The following is a 20,411-nucleotide window of genomic DNA, read 5'->3' on the forward strand; positions in this document are numbered from 1 at the left end:
CATGCTTTTTTATGCCTGTGCTGGATTTAGTTGTTTGACAAATGTTTGAGGCATTTCAAATGTTTTATACATTTTTACTTGTGTATAAGTTCTATACCATGTGAACTTGTAAAAGTTTTTTTCCCTATATTCTCCTATCCCTCATCTATCTAAAAACAAATAATTTTTCCATCTCTGTCCACCACATTTCACAGACTTTGGACACATCTTCCATTCTCAAGCTTGATTTGGACATTTCAGGTGTGTTAAAGGAAGATGCAACTATGTATTCTGTTAGCACTGTTCTCTTCTCATGTCAAAGTCTGATCTAGCCTTCTTGTTACACCTCCTTTGGCTGACTAAATAAAACCGGTTTGATGTCCTCAAATCTGGGTGACAAATGTGCATCTTATTTTTTTATTTGCCCTAACTTATTTTCAAATAAATTTTAATCCAGAAACTAGTGTGTTGAATTAAAATTCAAACTATTATAAACAAAAACAATTGTTCAAAAATTAGCCGTTCAGTCCCATGGTGTGTGTGTGTGTTGGGGTGTGTTTATGTGTGGATGCTAGTATGTGGGTGTGTGTGGACGTGTTATAAGTGTGTTTTTTGATTTCTCGAGGCTATATTTTTACTCCTGTCCGCCCACCGCACCAAACTACCTCTTGCAGCTCCGAAACACAAACAGAAGTGAGCCAGTTACTCGGAGCTTGTTTAATGTCTTAACCGCGGAGCTCCGGTCCGGTTCGGTACCGTTTGGCGGCGGCACTGGGCGGGTTTGATGCTGATGGACTCACGCTGAGGAAGGTGAGGAAGGAAATGGCGGCCGATCATAAATATCCGTGATTTTAGAAAATAAATTTAAATAAAATATATGTTCCCGTGTGTTCGTTCGGGAGATTCATTTCCATGAGTCGTCCATGTGTCAGACAATTTGAATAGTGAAACTTAATGAAATACTATAATGTTCGTCGTATGGGGAAATACAAAGTTTTAATGGGGTTTTGCAGTGAGTTTTACTTTGTTTTGGTCGGTTTGGGGCGGTTTTAATGACTGTTAAAGGAGCTGGAGGCCCGTTAGCATGTTAGCATGCTAGCCCTTGTTTACGGAAATCAAACTCAACATTAAAAACACATTAATAACATGTAATAATAAAATACAATAACACTTTACACGAACACATATAGATTTTTGTGACTAATGGAGTTTATGTAATGTTTTATGGTTAGATTTTGCATACAGTAATGCTTTTGACAGATGTTTGATATTTATTATTAAAGTCATATAACTTACACACGTCTTTCACACAAACACGCACAACCGCATTCAGTAACTCCATCGTGTTTCGTAGTGGTTGTTGTTATTGCATGCAAATATGTGATTTTATGTTTTATGATGCAGCGTGTTTTTCAGTTGTGTGGGTCTGTCTGTCTACTGCAGTGTGGGGGACACTTATGAACTCCAGAAGTAACAGAAGATGTTGACAAAATGATAGCAGCTCAAGACCTTCAAACAGACTTCCACCAGTAAGTACCAGACACAAACTAAACTAACTCACTTAAAATAAGAAAAACAATCTTATCAAATCGATACTTGATTATTTTCCCATTGGGAAATAATTAGCAAAATGAGAAAGACTAAATATCTTATGTCATTTTTCTTAAGTAGAAAATGCATTTGGACTTTTATTTTGACTGTAAACAACAAGAGAAAAATACTAATTAAGAAAAGCATTTTTTGTAATGCAGGTACATTCATTCATTGGACATATTTTCATGTAGACACTATGAAAGTGACAAAAATGACATATGCTTTTATACAGAAACCTGTAGATGAGGAGGCTGCATTAAGCAGTAGGGAGATTTTGTTGTTGTTGCCATATCTATATGCATATTTATTTGAGTGGTACCATTTTTAAAGGAACACTCCACCTTTTTTGGAAAACAGTTGAGTTTTACCATTTTTTAATCCATTCAGCTAATATCCTGGTATAGCGGTAGCACTTTTAGCTTAGTTTAGCATAGATCATTGAATCTGATTAGACCATTAGCATCTCGCTCAAAAATGACCAAAGAGTTTCTACATTTTTCCTATTTAAAACTTGACTCTTCTGTAGTTACATCGGGTACTAAAACCACCGGAAAATGAAATGATGAGATTTTCTAGGCCGATATGGCTAGGAACTATACTCTCATTCCGGGGTAATAATCAAGGAACTTTGCTGCCGTACCATAGGTGCAGCTGGCACAGTAATATCATGCAGCACCTGAATAGTCCCCAGCTAGTTTGTCTAGTTGCAGCAATAGCAGACTAGCTGGGGACTATTTCAGGCACTGCGTAATATTATTAAATGTGGAGTGTTCCTTTAAATGGTAGATTTCAATATAACATCAGGGATGCAGAGCACATTAGTAAGGCCACTGTATGCAGAGTGGTAAGGAAAGCTCTCACACTCTTTATGAGAATATTTGTGTAGTTTCCTGATCACAAACCCATCGTAAATGAAGCTAATTACTGTATGGCTTGGAAGGATGCCAGATGCAAGGGTAGTTTGAGATATATGCCGGAACCACCACCACAGCTGTTAAATGTTTGTTCGTTTATTCATTCATTTCTTAATGCCAATCCAGCATCTATGTCTATGTCTATGGCTATACCAACATTGAATTGTGCCTGATTGACGAGGTAAACACACTAAACTCAGTCAACATATGTAGAGTTAACTGAAGTAACTCAATTCAAATGTCCCGAAAACCTTTCCCATCTCAGGGTAATTCAGCTTGGTTGAACCTCCTTATTAAAATGGACCACTGTAGAATATATACACCTGAAATACTCTACAGTCAACATACACACTGCTCTAATCACTGGTGCATTTTGTTTGTTTAGGGAAGGATACGCTCGGCTCTCGGACACCGATCTTGAAGATTTTGAGGGCCGGAATGGCAGACTTGGGAAAGGGAAGGTACCTATCAGCGAGTGAGCTTGCAGAAAGGCATTCAGTTCTTATTTATCACCCAGTCAGCTTTCAGATACGCTGTAAAACAGGTATGAGAAGGCCTGCATGATTAATTGGAATAAAAACAAAAAGTGTGAATTTAATTAAATAAATACGCTTCAGAATGAAAGTACACCATTATTTTTTTGTTTACAAATGTGCAGCTTATGAGTGTCTCTGGGTGGTTTGCAGAAATTATTGCTCTACACAAACTCATCTCTGCATGTGCTTTCAGTTTGGGTTGCTCATAATGTGCATTTAACTGTCTTTATACCAGCTGTTTTCAACAAAAGAGAATATTTAAGGGCTTTTTTTTACCAAAATAAAAGCTTAATGGTTTAAGGTTTGAAAAAAAAAAAAAAGTTGCAATATAAAATAATGATAATAATTATTATTATTACATTTACAATTAAATTTGTCTTTATAATAATGATAATTATATTATCAGAAAAATCGCAATTCTGTTTTTTTACCCGAAAATTGTGCAGCGTTTGAATGGGTACTCGCTTGTTTAATGAAATTTTCCTTGCGTCTTACTGTTTGTGTCTAGAAGGGGAAGAAGACCCTTGGAGAGAAGTTGAAGGGGTCAGAGGTGAGAGGTCGGGTAAATGGCCACCATCAGGAGAGCACCACGGAGATTCAGAATCTCAGCTTGTTTGAGATTGTCAAATTGGGAAAGAGTGCCACACAGGTACTAACATATCAACAAACAACTTCAGATACACGCTGATCTGTCACACTGTATTCAATCACAGACATACAGTACCTTGTCTTTTATCTCAAAGTGCTCAGATGTATCATCAGAGTAAATCAGTGTTTTTTGTGGTTGGCTATTATATCCAGGTCTAACTGCAATGCATGCTTTCTGTGTAGGCTGTTTGTGTAGGAAAGACGGTTTAACTGAGCAAGTGTGTGTTTTCTCTCTCTCTCTCTCTCTCTTTCTCTCTCTCTCTCTCTCTGCAGTCAGTGGTTGATGACTGGATCGAGTCCTATAAGGCGGACAGAGATCCTGCCCTGTTGGAACTCATCAACTTCTTTATCCACTGCTCCGGCTGTAAAGGTGTGTGTGTGTTTTTGTGTTCTGTAGGTATAAATAAGTTTATGTAATTCAAATGTATACTGTCTTATTGAATGTGAATGTTTGTTATAGGTGCGGTGAGCTCTGAGATGTTTCGACACATGCAGAATTCTGAGATCATCAGGAAAATGACAGAAGAGTTTGATGAGGTTTGTTAATGTGTTTATACCACAGATATTTCCGTGGGTAGAATTTATAATATATGTAAAACGGTTTGTATTCTGAGTTGGAGGAGATTAGATACTGTAAGTGTATATGGAAAAAGAGTGTGTGTGTGTTCAGGATAGTGGTGATTATCCACTGGCGATGGCAGGTCCGGTGTGGAAGAAGTTTAAGTTAAGCTTGTGTGAGTTCATCGCGGTCCTGGTCCGACAGTGCCAGTACAGCATCATCTATGATGAGTACATGATGGACACGGTCATCTCTCTCCTCACGGGCCTCTCAGACTCACAGGTCAGAGCGTTCAGGCACACCAGCACCCTGGCAGGTGGGTGACTTTAGGCTAGGTACTGTGTAACGTTCAGAATACATGCTACCACTACTTCTGCCGCATAAACATACTATTGTGTCATGAATTTTGTCAATGCAGTTTTTAGTCAGTGTGTTCTTATTGATAAAGGGATGAAGTATACACTCTAACCCTACAGTTAATTCACTGCATTTCAGCCATGAAATTGATGACAGCTCTGGTGAATGTTGCTCTGAATCTGAGCATCAATTTGGACAACACACAAAGACAATATGAGACAGAGCGCAACAAGAGCATCGGGAAACGAGCCAATGAACGCCTGGAGCTCCTGCTGCAAAAACGCAAGGAGGTAATACACACACACGCATACACACACATATACAGTAAAACCTGATTCAAACATGTTCTTTTGTATTTATTAGCTCCAGGAAAACCAGGATGAGATTGAGAACATGATGAATGCCATTTTTAAAGGAGTTTTCATCCACAGATACAGGTGAGCAAATATCCCAATAATTAACTGACTGATTCAACCAATTCATATTTTAAAATGATCACAGTCTTTGATAAGAGCTGTCTATATTTTTCACATATTTGTCTGCAGGGATGTGATTGCTGAGATCAGGGTTGTCTGCATTGAAGAGATTGGTATGTGGATGAAGATGTACAGTGAGGCTTTTCTTAATGACAGTTACCTGAAGTACGTGGGCTGGACCATGTATGATAAGGTAGCACAAACCCATTTACACAGATTGGTTGTTATATGCAGGTCAAAACTAAACAAACAAACAGCATTGCATCTCATGTCTCATTCATTTATATTATTTTTCAATCTCCAGCAAGGTGAGGTTCGTCTGAAGTGTCTTACAGCTCTTCAGAGTTTGTATTATAGCAGAGAACTCAACGCCCGACTGGAACTCTTCACCAGCCGCTTCAAGGTTAGGCTTTCACCAGGACACTTGCTATGGCAACCCCATTTCTTTCTTGCTTTCTGACATTTCTCATTCTTTTTCTCTGTAGGATCGAATTGTGTCCATGACTCTGGATAAGGAATATGATGTTGCTGTTCAGGCAATTAAGCTGCTGACGCTGGCTCTGCAGTGAGTTCAGCATTGCTTGTTCCTCATTCAGAGTCTTATGTTTTATTTTTTTCTTTTTTTTCTTAGATGAGTCACTGTGTAATTGTTTGTTTGTTCACACAGGAGTAATGATGAGATTTTGACAGCTGAAGACTGTGAGAGCGTCTATCACTTGGTTTACTCTGCTCACCGACCAGTTGCCGTGGCTGCAGGGGAGTTTCTCTACAAAAAGTAAATGATGCAGTTTTTTATATCATAGCACTATAGTCTTTGCTTCATTAAATACCAGGGTAATTAAAGGGGTACTTGATTATGATTTCACTTTTTAACTTGGAACACTCCACTATTTTTGAAAATAGGCTCATTTTGAACTCAACAGTTTTTGAATGCATTTAGTCGATCTCCAGGTCTGGCAGTAGCACTTTTAGCTTAGCTTAGCATAGATAGGTAGCAATACACTCAATCAAGCCTTTGAAAATAGCTGATCAACCACCCCTTTAAACACATTTTGTCACATTAGTTCTTATCCATAATGCTCACCATGACTCACTGATTCCACTGGTGTTGTGTTCCCAGGTTATTCAGTCATCATGGTCCAGAGGATGAGGGGCGGCCCAGGAGAGGCAGACAGTGCTTGAATGCTAACCTCATCAGAACAACTGTCTTGTTCTTTCTGGAGAGTGAGGTGTGCTTGATGTGCTCAGCCTTTAATGTCTCTTCTTGAGTCTCGCTATTATTAATATTTTGACTGAGGAGATCTTAGTATTTCAAGTTCCTATTTTCCTTTTCTGAGATTCCAGCAGATTGTATGAGAACATACTGTAACAAAAGCAGTTAGATTACCTTCAAAATGAGGGAAAATAAAACACTTAGCCTAATTTATCCCTATGAATACACGACAAATGCATGAAGTAACTGAACAAACTGTGAGAGATTAGGTTGGCTTTTTAAGATATTCTGAATGTTTGTGTTTTAGCTGCATGAGCACGGCGCGTACCTGGTGGACAGCTTGTGGGATTGTGCGTCAGAGCTGCTGAAGGACTGGGAGAGTATGATCAGCCTGCTGCTGGATGAACCTTACCCTGGAGAAGAGGGTACATGGCTATCAAATCCACTCACTTTCATTTCTCACAGGATTTTTTGTTTCTGGATCAGAATTTGGCTAAAAATATTTGTTTTGCCTAAACTTCTCAAACACATGATGTGTGTGTTTCAGCCCTCACTGACACTCAGGAAGCTGCTCTGATTGAGATCATGCTCTGTGCTGTCAGACAGAGCTGTGAGTGTCACCCACCTATCGGACGAGGCCCTGGTAAAAGGGTAAGACACAGGCATACACACAGGCACACACACAAGCAACATTTTGGTTTCGCCATATCTGTGAGGACGTCCCATAGATGCAATGGTTTTTACACAGAGGTGATATTTTCTAAGCTCCTGAACCTAATCCAAAAAGTTATTACGTGGTTAAATCTTTGCATGATATAACTAGTTACCCTATTTTGTAAATGTATATTATCAATATTATTGTGAATCATTCATGCATGTGGTTCATGGTTCATGTATTTATTTATTTTTTTACTTTTCCTGGTAACATATGATGGACGCTAATTATTTAGTCCACTTAAACCCTGCATGTTTCGTACAATTGACTAAAAGCTCAAACCAGATCTGCCTACATCTAGTCAACAACGTGTTGCAGTGTTTTCCCAAAGGATTTTGTGAGACTTGTGGCGGCAGATGACCTCACATATTAATTAGCATATATACAACATCATTGCACCAGGTTTTTACATTCAGACAAGTTTGGCACTTCAGTTCTATTCTACTCTCTGAACTGTCACATACTGTCATACAACTGAATGCTCAATAAAACTGTTCCCATTTACATATTTTCTGTTGTCATACATAGAGCAAGTATAATTATTGACTGAACACGATCCATTTATGTTACATGTTAACCATGAGTAGCTCTCACTTAACTCTTTAAATCCTGATTTATAATTGCAACATTGTCTGATTAAATCAACATACATCTACACTAAAGATTGACTTTTTTTGCGGTTGTATACGCATCTATGTGTATATTAACAGATGAAATATGTTCATATTTTAATAACCCAAAACAGTAAGGGACAGGTGCTTCAGCACGCTTCAGTTTTACGCAATTTACATCCAACTGAGGTCAGAAAATACAGAAATTCGTAAAGTGAAATTTGAATTTTATCTTCCTGGGCAGGTCGTAATTTACCTGGGCTTATGTATGGGAAACACTGTGATGGATAGAACCAAGTCCCAGTTCTATACTTTTTCTTATTCAATAATCTGTTTCACTCTGATGTACGTCATAATACAGAGGAAACAGTCTGTCGCTATTTCTGTTTCATCACTGGCTGATTGTTTATTTCAAATAGAGAGGACTAGTTCTTATGTTCTTGAAATTTTTACTGTATTTGTGAGGACTTATTCAAAACTTTGGATCTCACAAATCTGCAGCCAAATCTGGACACACATGCACACACATATATTTTAAAACCATTAGTCGATGCTACTTAAATTAAATACATCACATAGTTTTTTAAAACACCTATAAATAAAAATTCTGTCATTATTTCTTAATTTTCATGTTGCTTCAAATGCGTATGTTGTTTCTTATTCTGGCACAGGTCTTAACTGCTAAAGAAAAGAAAACCCAGCTGGATGATCGAACAAAGATCACAGAAACGTTTACTGTGGCTCTGCCTCTGTTACTCGCTAAAGTAAGCCATTCTCTGCCTTGCCATATAGTGTGTAATGCATCAGCTGAATAACAAACAAATGTAAATGATTGTGAAAATATTAGTAGCAGACATTAATCCTCCACATTTTGTGTGTTTTTTTGGGATTGTATGGAAAAATTTCATTGCAATATTGATTAACTTTTTTGAAATAAAGCATCACTGTCCACATGCAAACCAATTAATTTTTCTGAACAAACTGTCTTTCAAACATCTCTCTCTCTCTCTCTCTCTTTTTCTCTCTTTTTCCCTCTCTCAGTATTCAGTGGACCCAGAGAAGGTCACTAATCTTTTGCAGTTTCCTCAGTATTTTGATCTGGAGATCTATACAACCGGTCGGCTGGAGAAGGTAATACACAAAAATTACACATAGAAAAATTGTACCACATATTACTGAAAATATTGTGCTTATAAAATATGGGTTTGTTACTTTAACATGAAGAAAGTTTCCAATAGTACTAACATTATTTTGTAATCTATACATAGGCATAAGGTAAAAAAATTATTGAATGTTTTTGTTTTATTACATTAGTTCTAAGTAATTCTTTTGCTGGTGTGCTGCAGCATCTGGATGCTTTGCTGCGTCAGGTCCGTGATGTGGTGGAGAAGCACACAGACAAGGATGTGTTAGAGGCATGTTCCATGACATTCCATGCACTGTGCAATGAGGATTTCACCATCTATAACCGCGTGGATATTGTCCGCAGCCAGATACTTGACGAACAGATTGATAAGTTCCACCGTCTTCTGGAAGACGTCCTGCACGAGGTATGAGTATGCTAATTTTCTGTGTGTTGTAGTTTGATAACAGTTTTTTGTCTTTAACGGCTTTGTTTCTTTAAAGGGAGAGGAGCCTGATGAAGATGATGCCTATCAAGTTTTGTCAACACTCAAAAGAATCACAGCTTTCCACAAGTAAGAACACACGTTGTCTCTAAAACTGAGATTTTCTTTTTTTCTTTTTTTTTTTTTTTTTTAGAAAACTACAAAAAATATATATATTTTATGCTTTTGATTTCAGAGTTAAGTAAATACAAATCTTGACATGTTTTGTGTTGTTCATACATAGACCAGAGGACTGTCTTCATCATAACTGTGTATGTCTGTTTGTGCTCCCTGCAGTGCACATGACCTCACTAAATGGGACCTTTTCACCAGCAACTACAAACTTTTGAACTCTGGCCTACAAAACGGGGATATGCCTGAGCAGGTACAGACTATTGACCCATGGAAATAACTAATTTTAGTTCACTGGCTGGATTGCATGCCTAATACCTGCTCTTCTGCAGCTAAATTATCAACTGATAATGCTTTAATGACCAGTAATAGTGTAAATGGAGCACACTGTTTTTCTTTTTTCATTCCTCGGATACATTTAGATAACATTTACTTATATAAATTCATAATTAAGAAATATAAATCAAGCAAAAATGTTTGTTAAGAAGGCTAAAGTACCCTCATTGATTTGATTCCAGAGCACCTCTTTGGAACTCCAGACTGGTGTGTCACTCCATACTGGCACAGTGTGTGTGTGCGTGTGTGTGTGTGTGTGTGTGTGTGTGTGTATATATACATCACAACAATTTGAAAATAAAAAATAGGGTCGCTCTTAAAAGAGAGGGGAAACCACTGCTTAAACATTTTTTAAAACCACTGCTTTATGAGGTCATTCAAGACCACACTTAAAGAAAACTTGTATATCTGTCCCTGAAGTAGTGTATTTGGCACAGAAATACTCTGTCGTCTGTTCAACTTGGTTTTTTGAACCTTTGACCATGTTTAGCATGAGAATCCAACTCTTTAACAGTGTACATAAATACGGTAAGTCAGAATGTATGGAATGTACATTAGACCTCGCCTTAAACACAAAGTTAGGCCTACAAAATAATTTAGTATACAGTATCAAATCAGTATTAATGTGTCATATATAAAAAGTAATGAACTTATATTTAAAATTTAAGAAGTGATATAATTAATTAAAAGATAATTACCCATGAATTAATAATAGTAAAACAGCAGCTGAAAGCAGGCCTTACTAGACTTCTTCAGATCATATTTGGTCTGTGGGTCACGTGTTTGATTTTACCATTTTGTTCTTTCTTTATAGATCGTGGCTCATGCACTCCAATGCACTCACTATGTCATACTCTGGCACTTGGCTAAGGTTTCGGAGGGCAGTGCCAGTAAGGTACAACACACACACATGCCCAAACCTGTTTTGAGACCGCCTTTGTGAGTGTTTAGTAACTCTCGTCCCGTTTCAGGATGACATGGTGCTGCTGCGGAGGCAGGTGAGAGCCTTCTGTATGATGTGTCAAATGTACCTGAATAGTATGAGCACTGTTGTCAAAGAACAGGTGAGTCTGTCCTCCCACACCAAGCCCCTGCATTCGTGTATAGGGATTTCTGGGAAAATGAACAGTGTGTTTTTGTGTGTTGCAGGCCTTCACCATTCTCTGCGATGCACTCCTGATCTTCAGTTATCAGATTGTGACATCAGGGCGAGAAGCTTTAGAGCCATTGGTGTTCAGTCCAGATGCATCCTTACAGAGCGAACTACTCAACTTTATCCTAGATCACGTGTTTGTTGACCAGGATGAGGACACCAGCACAGGTAAATGACAAACAGCACAGAAAACTGCTCTGATTCACTCCAAGGTGGCAGTGAGAAGCACTACTGTGTGAATTTGATCGTGTAACCACATATCTACAGTCTATGCTCCAGGGACATGATCAGCTGTGGACTTGTAATGTGTAGTTGTGTCATTTGTGCAAAACTAACAGCACCAAATAAAAAGAAAATTCAGCAGACTGACATAGCAGTATGACTCATCAAGTCATACTTTGAGTCTGGAGCGGGACTGCTGTTTGATAATTGTTTGATGCAATTTGCATATACACATAGATTTGTTTTATGATGCCTTTGTTACCTTTTTGTATCTTCCAAGTTTCGGCTACATGGCCTTTCAGTGGAGGGACAGAAACCGCACAGGTTTCATGAAAAATATCGCGTTTTGAAAATGAACCTTAATTAAGTCTTACGTGTCCGAAATTAATTAGAGTAAATGTTGACAGAATTTATATTTTTGGATGAGCTATGCCTTTAAGAAACCACTGGCTGCTTTTAGAGCAGAAATGAGATGCTGCACTTTCAATGATGAGAAATCTAAATCTCATTCATTCATTTAGAAACGCTACAAATTTGTAAAAAAAAAAAACTTAACACAGTACCAGTCAAATGTTTGGCCAGTATATAAATTTTTTTTTCTTTGCTTGTGTTTTTTTTTTTTTGTGTGTGTGTGTGTTTTTTGTTTGTTTACAGTTTATTCTTATTCTTATTTTTATTATATTCTGCACAATCATTGGCTGCTTTTTTCACTATCCAGTCAAATTCATTCATTTTTGGAATGTGTCTTGCAGATGATGAGGCTAATAAGATTGAGGCGCTCCACAGACGCAGGAATTTGCTGGCTGCCTTCTGCAAATTGATAATCTACAATGTGGTGGAGATGAAGATAGGAGCAGATATCTTCAAACAATACATAAGAGTGAGTCCTACTCATGTTGTTACAGTCTTCTGTGTTTTTACTTGTTGCTTCCATTGACTCTCTGTCTCTGTCTGTGTGTAGTACTATAATGATTACGGTGATATCATTAAGGAGACCATGAGTAAAGCGCGTCAGATCGACAAGATTCAGTGTGCCAAGACTCTGATCCTCAGCTTGCAGCAGGTGAGATGGCGCTTCCTTCCTTATACAGAGCAGCTCTGCCAGCAACACTGCATAACATAAGTATGATGTTTGCTTTCAGCTGTTTAATGAGATGCTGAGTGATCTGGGCTGTAACTTTGATCGGTCCGCATATGCATTCTGTGGGATTAAAGAACTGGCCCGGCGTTTCTCGCTCACGTTTGGACTCGATCAACTCAAAACCAGAGAGGCGATTGCAATGCTCCACAAGTAAGTCAATTTAAACACACTTGCTGTAGTGAGGTGAAGTCCCAGTGGTGTTCTGTTTCCTGATTCGGGATTCATTGGATGGCTGCTCAAGCCACTTTCTTTTCCCTGTCTGTGTAAAACTATATTTAATGTATTTAAAACTTTCATATCAGAATTGAATTCTTGCACCAGCATCAGCATTAGAACAATTTAAATTGAAAAGCAGCACAAGAGTCCCCATATGTCTTTGTTACAGAGTCACAAAGTATGTGTTATCCGTTTTTTAGGGATGGAATAGAATTTGCCTTTAAAGAACCCAGTCCACAGGGGGAGGGTGGCCCACCTCTCAACCTCGCATTCCTTGACATCCTCAGTGAGTTTTCCTCCAAACTACTGAGGCAGGACAAGAAGACTGTGTAAGACACTCCTTAAGAATCCCTGCTGTCTCAGATTCCTCAAAGACCCAAAATGTGTATATATATGATGCAATATTTTTAAGAAGCAATTAGTTATAAAACCATTTCACTTAGGTACAGTGGGGTATAATATGAAAAAGATTGCAAAAACCCTGGGCCTATGACAAAATATTTCCACTATTTGTTACTGAAGTAAAAGCATGTACTTCTAAATAGATTAATTGGTTTGAAAAGAATGCTGACAGAATTTTTTTGACTAAATTTCAGTGTCAGCTACTGTTATATGTAGATTTTACCCATATTTGTTAAATATACAAATGTTGAAGTTCTGCTACGCTGGGTCTCTGAAGGTTATTGGTGTGCTGTCTTTTAAATAAGTATCTCTAATGAAGTGTATGTTGTTTGTTTGACGTCTGATCTCTCCCATCAGGCACCTGTATCTAGAGCGCTTTATGACCTTTCAGATGGCCCTGCAGAGGGATGACTGCTGGTTACCGCTCATCTCCTACCGGAACTCTCTGCAGGTGGGTGCTGACGATGACACTCTGTCCGTCATCAGCGGTATGAGCAGCAGGAGCTCTGCCCGCAGTCGCAGAAGCAAACCACCTGCCGCTAGCAAGAGAAAACTGCCTGAGGGTACGTGTGCATTAAATCATAACTATATGATTCATTATAATCTTTAAATATTCTTCTTTAATCTTTAGATTAAAACTAACTTCCTCATTCATTGTCTTCTCTCACTGTCTGTCTCTCAGAGGAGAGTAGCTGTAGCAGCAGTGATGTGAGCACGTGGGTAAATCGTGAGCAGAGTGGCCCGCACACTCCTGTAATGATGTCATCACCCCACATTGTCTCCACTGTCCTGCGAGACGCAAAAAAGATCTGCCCTGAGCAGGGGTACATGGGAGTTTACAGCATGAGCAACGAAACGCAACACACACCCCAGCAGCAGCCACACCAACACATGGACTACAAGTAAAGACACATGCTCTCATTTATCCACATACTCTCTCTAACAAACACACACTCGTTAGTAAAGAGCTGATTGAGAGCCGTTTTATTTTCAGTTCTCAGGTCGCATGGATGATGGCCCAAAAACAGCAGCAGGAAAGAGCAAGCCTGCAGTATGGCAAGATGAGAGGCCACATTCAGCACACCATGTGAGCACACACTTACATACACATGCAAAAATGCTCAAAAGTTTAACTTAATAATAATAATAATAACAACAATAATTGCTCTCTGTTCATGTTCATTAATGCATTAACAAATGAGACTTTAAAATGTGTTGCTATGTAAAGTTTTACCAAAAAAATCTATTGCCTCTCACAAAAAATCTATAAATCTATTACAAAAAAATAAAATAAAATAATCACTAAATAATGCAAACAAGTCATTGAACAACATTATTTAGGCTACATATAAAATACATGTGCCGTGGATAAATAAAATGGGATAGCTGGACAATAAATAAATGATTTTTATCAATTATGTAACAATTCAGTCTGACTCTTGAGAATCACAAGCAGTTTGACAAGGGGCTATCTGTGCTTTGGGTGACTCAGAGAGTGCACGAGTACTTAAAATAGCGTGAATGTTTCAGCTGTAGACTGTATGATATAACAAAAAATTCCCTTGACTGTCCAAAATGTGTGCTAGTCTTGTATTGCAGCGTGCAGCTCGCTTGCAGAGAAAACTCAACGTGGATATTTTGGATGAGAGGTCAATTGTGTATTTTGAGGGAGTAAGAGAAGACTCGGTCCCAATCAATCCTAATCACTCACACTGTTTGTGAAACTCTGTCTCACAGAAAGTTTTAAAATGACTGATCTGCTCTGATAATCTGTTTGGATTCAACCTGCATGCTATAATGCATAAATGTTTACAGTAATTTCCCGTTTTATAACCACGAAACCTGCAGGAATGTGTAGAATTACGCACAATTCGCGAAATTCAGGTCCTGATTACATTGCACAAAATCAAGCACAAGTGAACTTGAACTAAGTTATGTTGTCAGAATATGTAACTCCTGTGGACGTGTGTTTTTTTGAAAACGTCAGCTAAAACCTAAGAATTTACAAAAAATTTTACATTAGTGCTCTCAGTATAAAATGTTGTGTATAACATTCCTAGTGATAGTTATTAATGTTCTACATTTCTGTTTTGAGCTGCGAGCGCTGAAGATCACCAGTACAATCACGGTCACTGTCACTGTCAATGAAACACTTTGATAGTGGGTTTTTAATTGATGGGATTCAACTCATCAGATTTATCTATGTTATTTATAATACAGTACCTTAATATTACAACTTATCGACTTATCATTTACAATCTTGCTTTCATATCTTATATATTATTTATTTTTATTGCTTGTGCCAGTCGTCGTGGCAGCGGGCTGATGGAGGACGATGAGGAACCGATTGTAGAGGATGTAATGATGTCATCAGAGGAACGACTGGACGACCTTAACGAGGGCATGGAGTTCGACACCATGGATATTGATCTGGTAGGAATCAGAATTCAGGAGAGCATAACCAATGAGGACCCTTTCTCACCCAAAGACTCACTGTAGCTCAATCAGATACAGAGTCAGAATGACAGTGTTGCTCAGATCTTCGCATCCATCTAATCCAGCTTCATTTGAACTTCTGGACTGACACTAGTACACAGAGAGAAAACACATTTTGTGTGTTGGTATTTTTAACTTGACCTTTTTTGTTTCTCTGAAGCCGCCATCCAAAAACCGCAGGGAAAGATCAGAGCTGAAACCAGACTACTTTGACCCTGCCTCCATCATGGACGACTCTGTAAGCATTCTTTTATCTATCTGTTTATTCATTCATTCAGTCATTCATTCACTTTATAATTTCTTAATTTTAACCCAAAAATGAAAATTATGTCATTAATGACTCACCCTCATATCGTTACAAATCCGTGAGATCTCCATTCATCTTCAGAACACAGTTTAAGATATTTTAGATTTAGTCCGAGAGCTTTCTGTACCTCCATTGAAAATGTATGTACAGTATACTATCCATGTCCAGAAAAGAAAAAACATCATCAAAGTAGTCCATGTGAAATCAGAGGGTCAGTTAGAATTTGTTGAAGAATCGTAAATACAATTTGGTCCAAAAATAACAAAAATTAAGGCTTTATTCAGCATTGTCTTCTCTTCCGGGTCTGTTGTGATCGTAACTGCAGTGACTGCAGAGTCAGAAAGCTCTCGGACTAAGTCTAAAATATCTTAAACTGTGTTCCGAAAATGAACAGAGGTCTTACGAGTTTGAAACGACATGAGGGTGTGTCATTAATGACATAATTTTCATTTTTGGGTGAACTAACCCTTCAAAGGAGGGAGGATTATGTGCTTTTTTTTTTTTTAAATCTTGTGCCAGTAAGCAGCCACCCAAAACACCTTGGTAACCACACAGCATTGTGGTAGCGAATTTACATTCCTGTTTTTCAAAAATCTGCTTTGTGGGAAGTCGTGGCCTAATGGTTAGAGAGTCAGACTTGCAATCCAAAGGTTATGAGTTCGAGTCTCGGGCCGGCAGGAATTGTAGGTGGGGGGAGTGCATGTACAGTGCTCTCTCCACCCTCAATACCACGACTGAGGTGCCCTTGAGCAAGGCACCGAACCCCCAACTGCTCCCTGGGCGCCGCAGCATAGATGGCTGCCCACTGCTCCAGATGTGTGTTCACTGCTGTGTGTGCGCACTTGGTTAAAAGCAGAGCACGAATTCCGAGTATGGGTCACCATACTTGGCTGTATGTCACATCACTTTTTGATTTGCTCTCTGTCCGTTTACACTGTGAACTGACAGGCAAGATGCTAAGGAAGAATGCAGCACTAAAGGCTCATTCACACCAAAAGCGATAACTATAACGAAAGCTATGACGTTTAAAACATCATTCTAAAGTTAGCAACATTTCATGGACAAAAATGGCCCTTTGCCTATTGTCAGTAGTATAGTATACAGCTCACACAGATGCAACTATGACACAAAGCTTGAATAAAATACCATTATTTGAACCAACTTGAATATAGGTGTCATTTATATTTATTGTTACAGTTATTGCTCTTGGTGTGAACAGGCCTGAACTCTTTGCACCTGCAATACTGAGGTCATAAAGTGACTGTGTGTATGTTTTGTCAAACAGGTCCTTAATGTGTCCATGTTCTGAGAGGGGTACACGAGAGCGGTGTCATGTTTCTCCTCTTCTGATTTCACTCCATGGACTAAATGCACAGGATGGTGCTGCGTATCTTTCCCTTCTGAAAACACACCACGACTATCTGTACATATAAAAGCCCACAGGGCGACAGACAAACAGTTACAGCATGAGATCAGACTTATCGATTCATGGTCTTTTGTAATAGAGGTTTAAAAATAGCTGTTTTTTGTAAAACCTGGAGTTTTGATTTTTAGGTAATTTTGTAAAGACAATCAGTTGTAAATGACTTTATAAAGGGTGATTTAAGTCAAAAATTTATAACTCAGCTTTCCTTTAGACTTGCAGTGTTTGATTTGTTTTTTCTCTCCACTTCTTTTTTTTAATCCATCATTCACAATGTTTTTGCTTCCTAGAAGTAGGTTAAACCTTATACTGTGACGATATTCCTCACTACTGATTGGCAGATTGAGAGGTTTTTGTATTTATTGGTCCTCTAAGAGCTCAAAGCACTTGTATTGATTGGCTTAAACTTAGAAAGCCTGACCCTCTCTCAGAGTTCAATTAATTTCTGGATTTTTTTATCAGCTATCAAAATTTCGAAGGTATTTCTGCATTACAGGGCACTGCCCCCGTTTTCAAAGAAAAGCTCTTTATGTAGAATATATCTTATTTCTTTTTAAATATAAGAAATATGTATTATATTGATATATATCTTTAAAAAATATATATATATATATATATATATATATATATATATATATATACACACGTTATTTTGTTCTACACAAAATTTGTAATGTAATGTGAATCATTACTGATTTATATTTAACTTAATGTTTTAATGTTTGGTATCCAACCTACTGTTTCATTCACACTGCATCTGTCCAGAGAGAATCACTGATTTTTTATTAACTTTCATTTTGGTAAAGCTCCACTGTGAAAAATTCCCTAATCTTTCTCCTTTTTGTTGTTCATTGAGCTTTTGCTTCAGGTTGTGGGTTGTTTTTGAGGTTAGGTAGTTGAAACCATGGATGGCTTGTTAATCAGTGAATTATGATGATTGTCTTTGTGGTGAGAAATCTTGATAAATGTAACCGTGGGGATTTTATGCCGGTAAATGGATTTCTGCATGGAGCTTTAGTTCAGGATTGGAAAGGAAGCAACTTTTTAGTGTTTCACACCTAGCAGGTCATTTCTTCCCACTCTGATTTTAATTTCTGGTCCTGCAATGTCACCTTACTTTCAAAAGTGTGTGAGTGTATGTATTTTAATGTATTGGACTGTACATAAAAACCAAGATGTTTTTATTCTATCTACAAGATGTCAGTTGTTTCATTTACTATATCTATTATATATATATATATATATATATATATATATATATATATATATATATATATATATATATATATATATATATATATATATATATATATATATATATATATATTTATAAAAACCTTCCTAACTTCCTAATCTTTAAACCTTCCTAACTTCCTAATCTTTAGCATTCCTGTTTAAATCAGCTGCTGGTCATTTTACTAAAAAACTAATAATGCAATATTTAAAGTTTTATTCAGCTGATTTATGGGTAAGTGCTGGAACTCAAATTTTATTAATTGTTTTTACTTTTGTCATAGATTAAAACATTTGTCCTTCAAAATCACTGTTACTTCATCAGTGATCTGTTCCGATAGACCATGATTGCAACTGATTTTTTTCTGGGTCATGAACAAGAAGGTCAGTGTTTTACAGTGGCCTAATCGAAGCCTTTATTCACACAAAGAATCAATGATGGAAACAAACACATTCACCCAGAACAAATGACACAGATCAGTGCTAAACAGTGCAAAAGGTCTGGATATATGCAGCACAACAAACCTCTCCTAAACATGAAGGGTTAGTTGTTTCTATACATGTTACGAAATTATTTAAAAAATAATTTTAACATTTAACTTAAGAATAATGCTGAATGCTCCAGATGTAAACATTTAGTCTTTAACCTTTACATGACTGGACAGGTGTCAGAAATAAACAGAAAGGTTCACAACGAGCTCCTCGGCAGATATTTCAAATGTACACAGCTCTTAACATGTTGACAAGCAAGGCTAACAATACCTGAAGTTAAAGACAATGATTCAAATAATTTGAGTTTGTAGAAGTGTATCAGTAAGTTGACTCATTTCCTGGAGGGCTTGAGCCCTGCAGAGTTTTGTTCCAACCCTATACTCCAAAACACATATAATGTAGTTTTAAAATAGGCCTGAAGGACCTCAAGAAATTGAGATCCACACTCGTTATAAGTTGATTTAGTTCTTGTTCAGTAGAAACTGCAAGAGGCGCTGAAGTGTCTCGCACCGACCGGAACTGCACGCGCAGCTTTGAAATCAATCAACGGCTTGGAGGGCACGCACTTTCTAAGAACATGATGTGAAATATTCATCAAACATTACAAATTAAACATTTACACATTTATATAACACCGCTTTTGTAAGACTGGGACTTCATGAAGGCTCCCGATGGAGGTAAACAAACACAGAATATAAACAGTATAAAGAATGACATAAACAAATAGGCAAAACGCGCTAGTGATTTTATATAAATGTAAATATTCATAGTATTAGTATTTACTGTATCAAAATAAGTAGTATATTTTATTTGTGTTTAACTTGGTTGTTGACATGTCAAACCGTGATAGCTCTGCGGTGTGATACACAATTTAAACAGCATTCAGGTTCTTGTGTATTTTCTTAATTGCAGTTCATATGTCTTGAACTCAGACTTCATGGACTATTGGTACTTTTAAAAAGTGTTATTAAAAATATTACAAATAAATAATAACAAGCAGTACTGTTAAATTGTGTCGTATGTGAGACATCTGTAATGTTGTGAATGTGAGTGTAAAGAAAGAAATCCAGATGTTCAGGGGATACACACTCAGAGATTTGAAGGTCTTGCCTTTATTTTGGTCTCATTGTGTTCATTAAATTAATTTCAGTCTGCCTGTTTGTCTTCCAGCATCTGTCTGTAACCACTCTCCTCCTATGATGAAACCTGTTCAGTTTACTGGGGGTCCTCTGGACCGACCCACAGCTTCACAGACCACGCCCACCCAAGCTTTGCCACAGTCTTCTCTCTTCAGAGCTCCGCCCCCTTCTAAATTCACAGAGGAAGGGTTTGATTGGACAGAGCCTGCTTCAGCAGCATGGGACCCTGTCCATCACAAAAACCAGAGCAAGAAAATATTACATCAGCACTTTGACCACAAGTATACAAACACAACAGTACTGCCCCTCAAAAGGGCTTGCTGCAAGAGATGGAAAGGTTAAGAGAAGACAAGAAAATGATGAGAGGCAAGATTGAGCGTCTGGAAGGAAGAGTAGAGTGTTTGAGAATGCAAATCAGAGATCAGCAAAACCAAATAAACAGGTAAAAAAACACTCACACTGACTGAAATGTTACTTTCACTGTGAATGTGAGCAAAAATGTGTGTGTGTG

General features: G+C 37.7%; 1 protein-coding gene across 5 annotated transcripts; it reads left to right on the top strand.

Annotated features, from left to right (window-relative positions):
• Positions 1-517: 517 nt before the first annotated feature.
• Positions 518-18,232, top strand: LOC128011480 (cohesin subunit SA-2). Of its 5 annotated transcripts, none has more exons than XM_052593968.1 (34): positions 518-796; positions 1,421-1,508; positions 2,872-2,947; positions 3,531-3,671; positions 3,944-4,040; positions 4,131-4,207; positions 4,341-4,545; positions 4,725-4,876; positions 4,950-5,023; positions 5,132-5,255; positions 5,367-5,465; positions 5,548-5,627; positions 5,730-5,837; positions 6,183-6,291; positions 6,583-6,700; positions 6,823-6,926; positions 8,273-8,365; positions 8,643-8,732; positions 8,948-9,151; positions 9,228-9,298; positions 9,506-9,593; positions 10,491-10,571; positions 10,648-10,740; positions 10,826-10,997; positions 11,804-11,931; positions 12,013-12,114; positions 12,194-12,342; positions 12,609-12,737; positions 13,168-13,373; positions 13,493-13,712; positions 13,805-13,897; positions 15,117-15,243; positions 15,467-15,544; positions 16,899-18,232. In XM_052593968.1, the coding sequence occupies exons 2-34, from the start codon at positions 1,471-1,473 to the stop codon at positions 16,920-16,922; spliced, it is 3,750 nt and encodes a 1,249-aa protein (XP_052449928.1). In that variant the 5' UTR covers positions 518-796; positions 1,421-1,470; the 3' UTR covers positions 16,923-18,232. The 5 variants fall into 5 exon arrangements, with proteins under 5 accessions (XP_052449928.1, XP_052449911.1, XP_052449919.1 ...); XM_052593951.1 differs by having other exon boundaries at positions 518-789; positions 1,384-1,508; XM_052593959.1 differs by having other exon boundaries at positions 518-789; positions 1,396-1,508.
• Positions 18,233-20,411: the final 2,179 nt, after the last annotated feature.

The sequence above is a fragment of the Carassius gibelio genome, chromosome A5 (assembly GCF_023724105.1).
Source record: "Carassius gibelio isolate Cgi1373 ecotype wild population from Czech Republic chromosome A5, carGib1.2-hapl.c, whole genome shotgun sequence".
NCBI lineage: Eukaryota > Metazoa > Chordata > Actinopteri > Cypriniformes > Cyprinidae > Carassius > Carassius gibelio.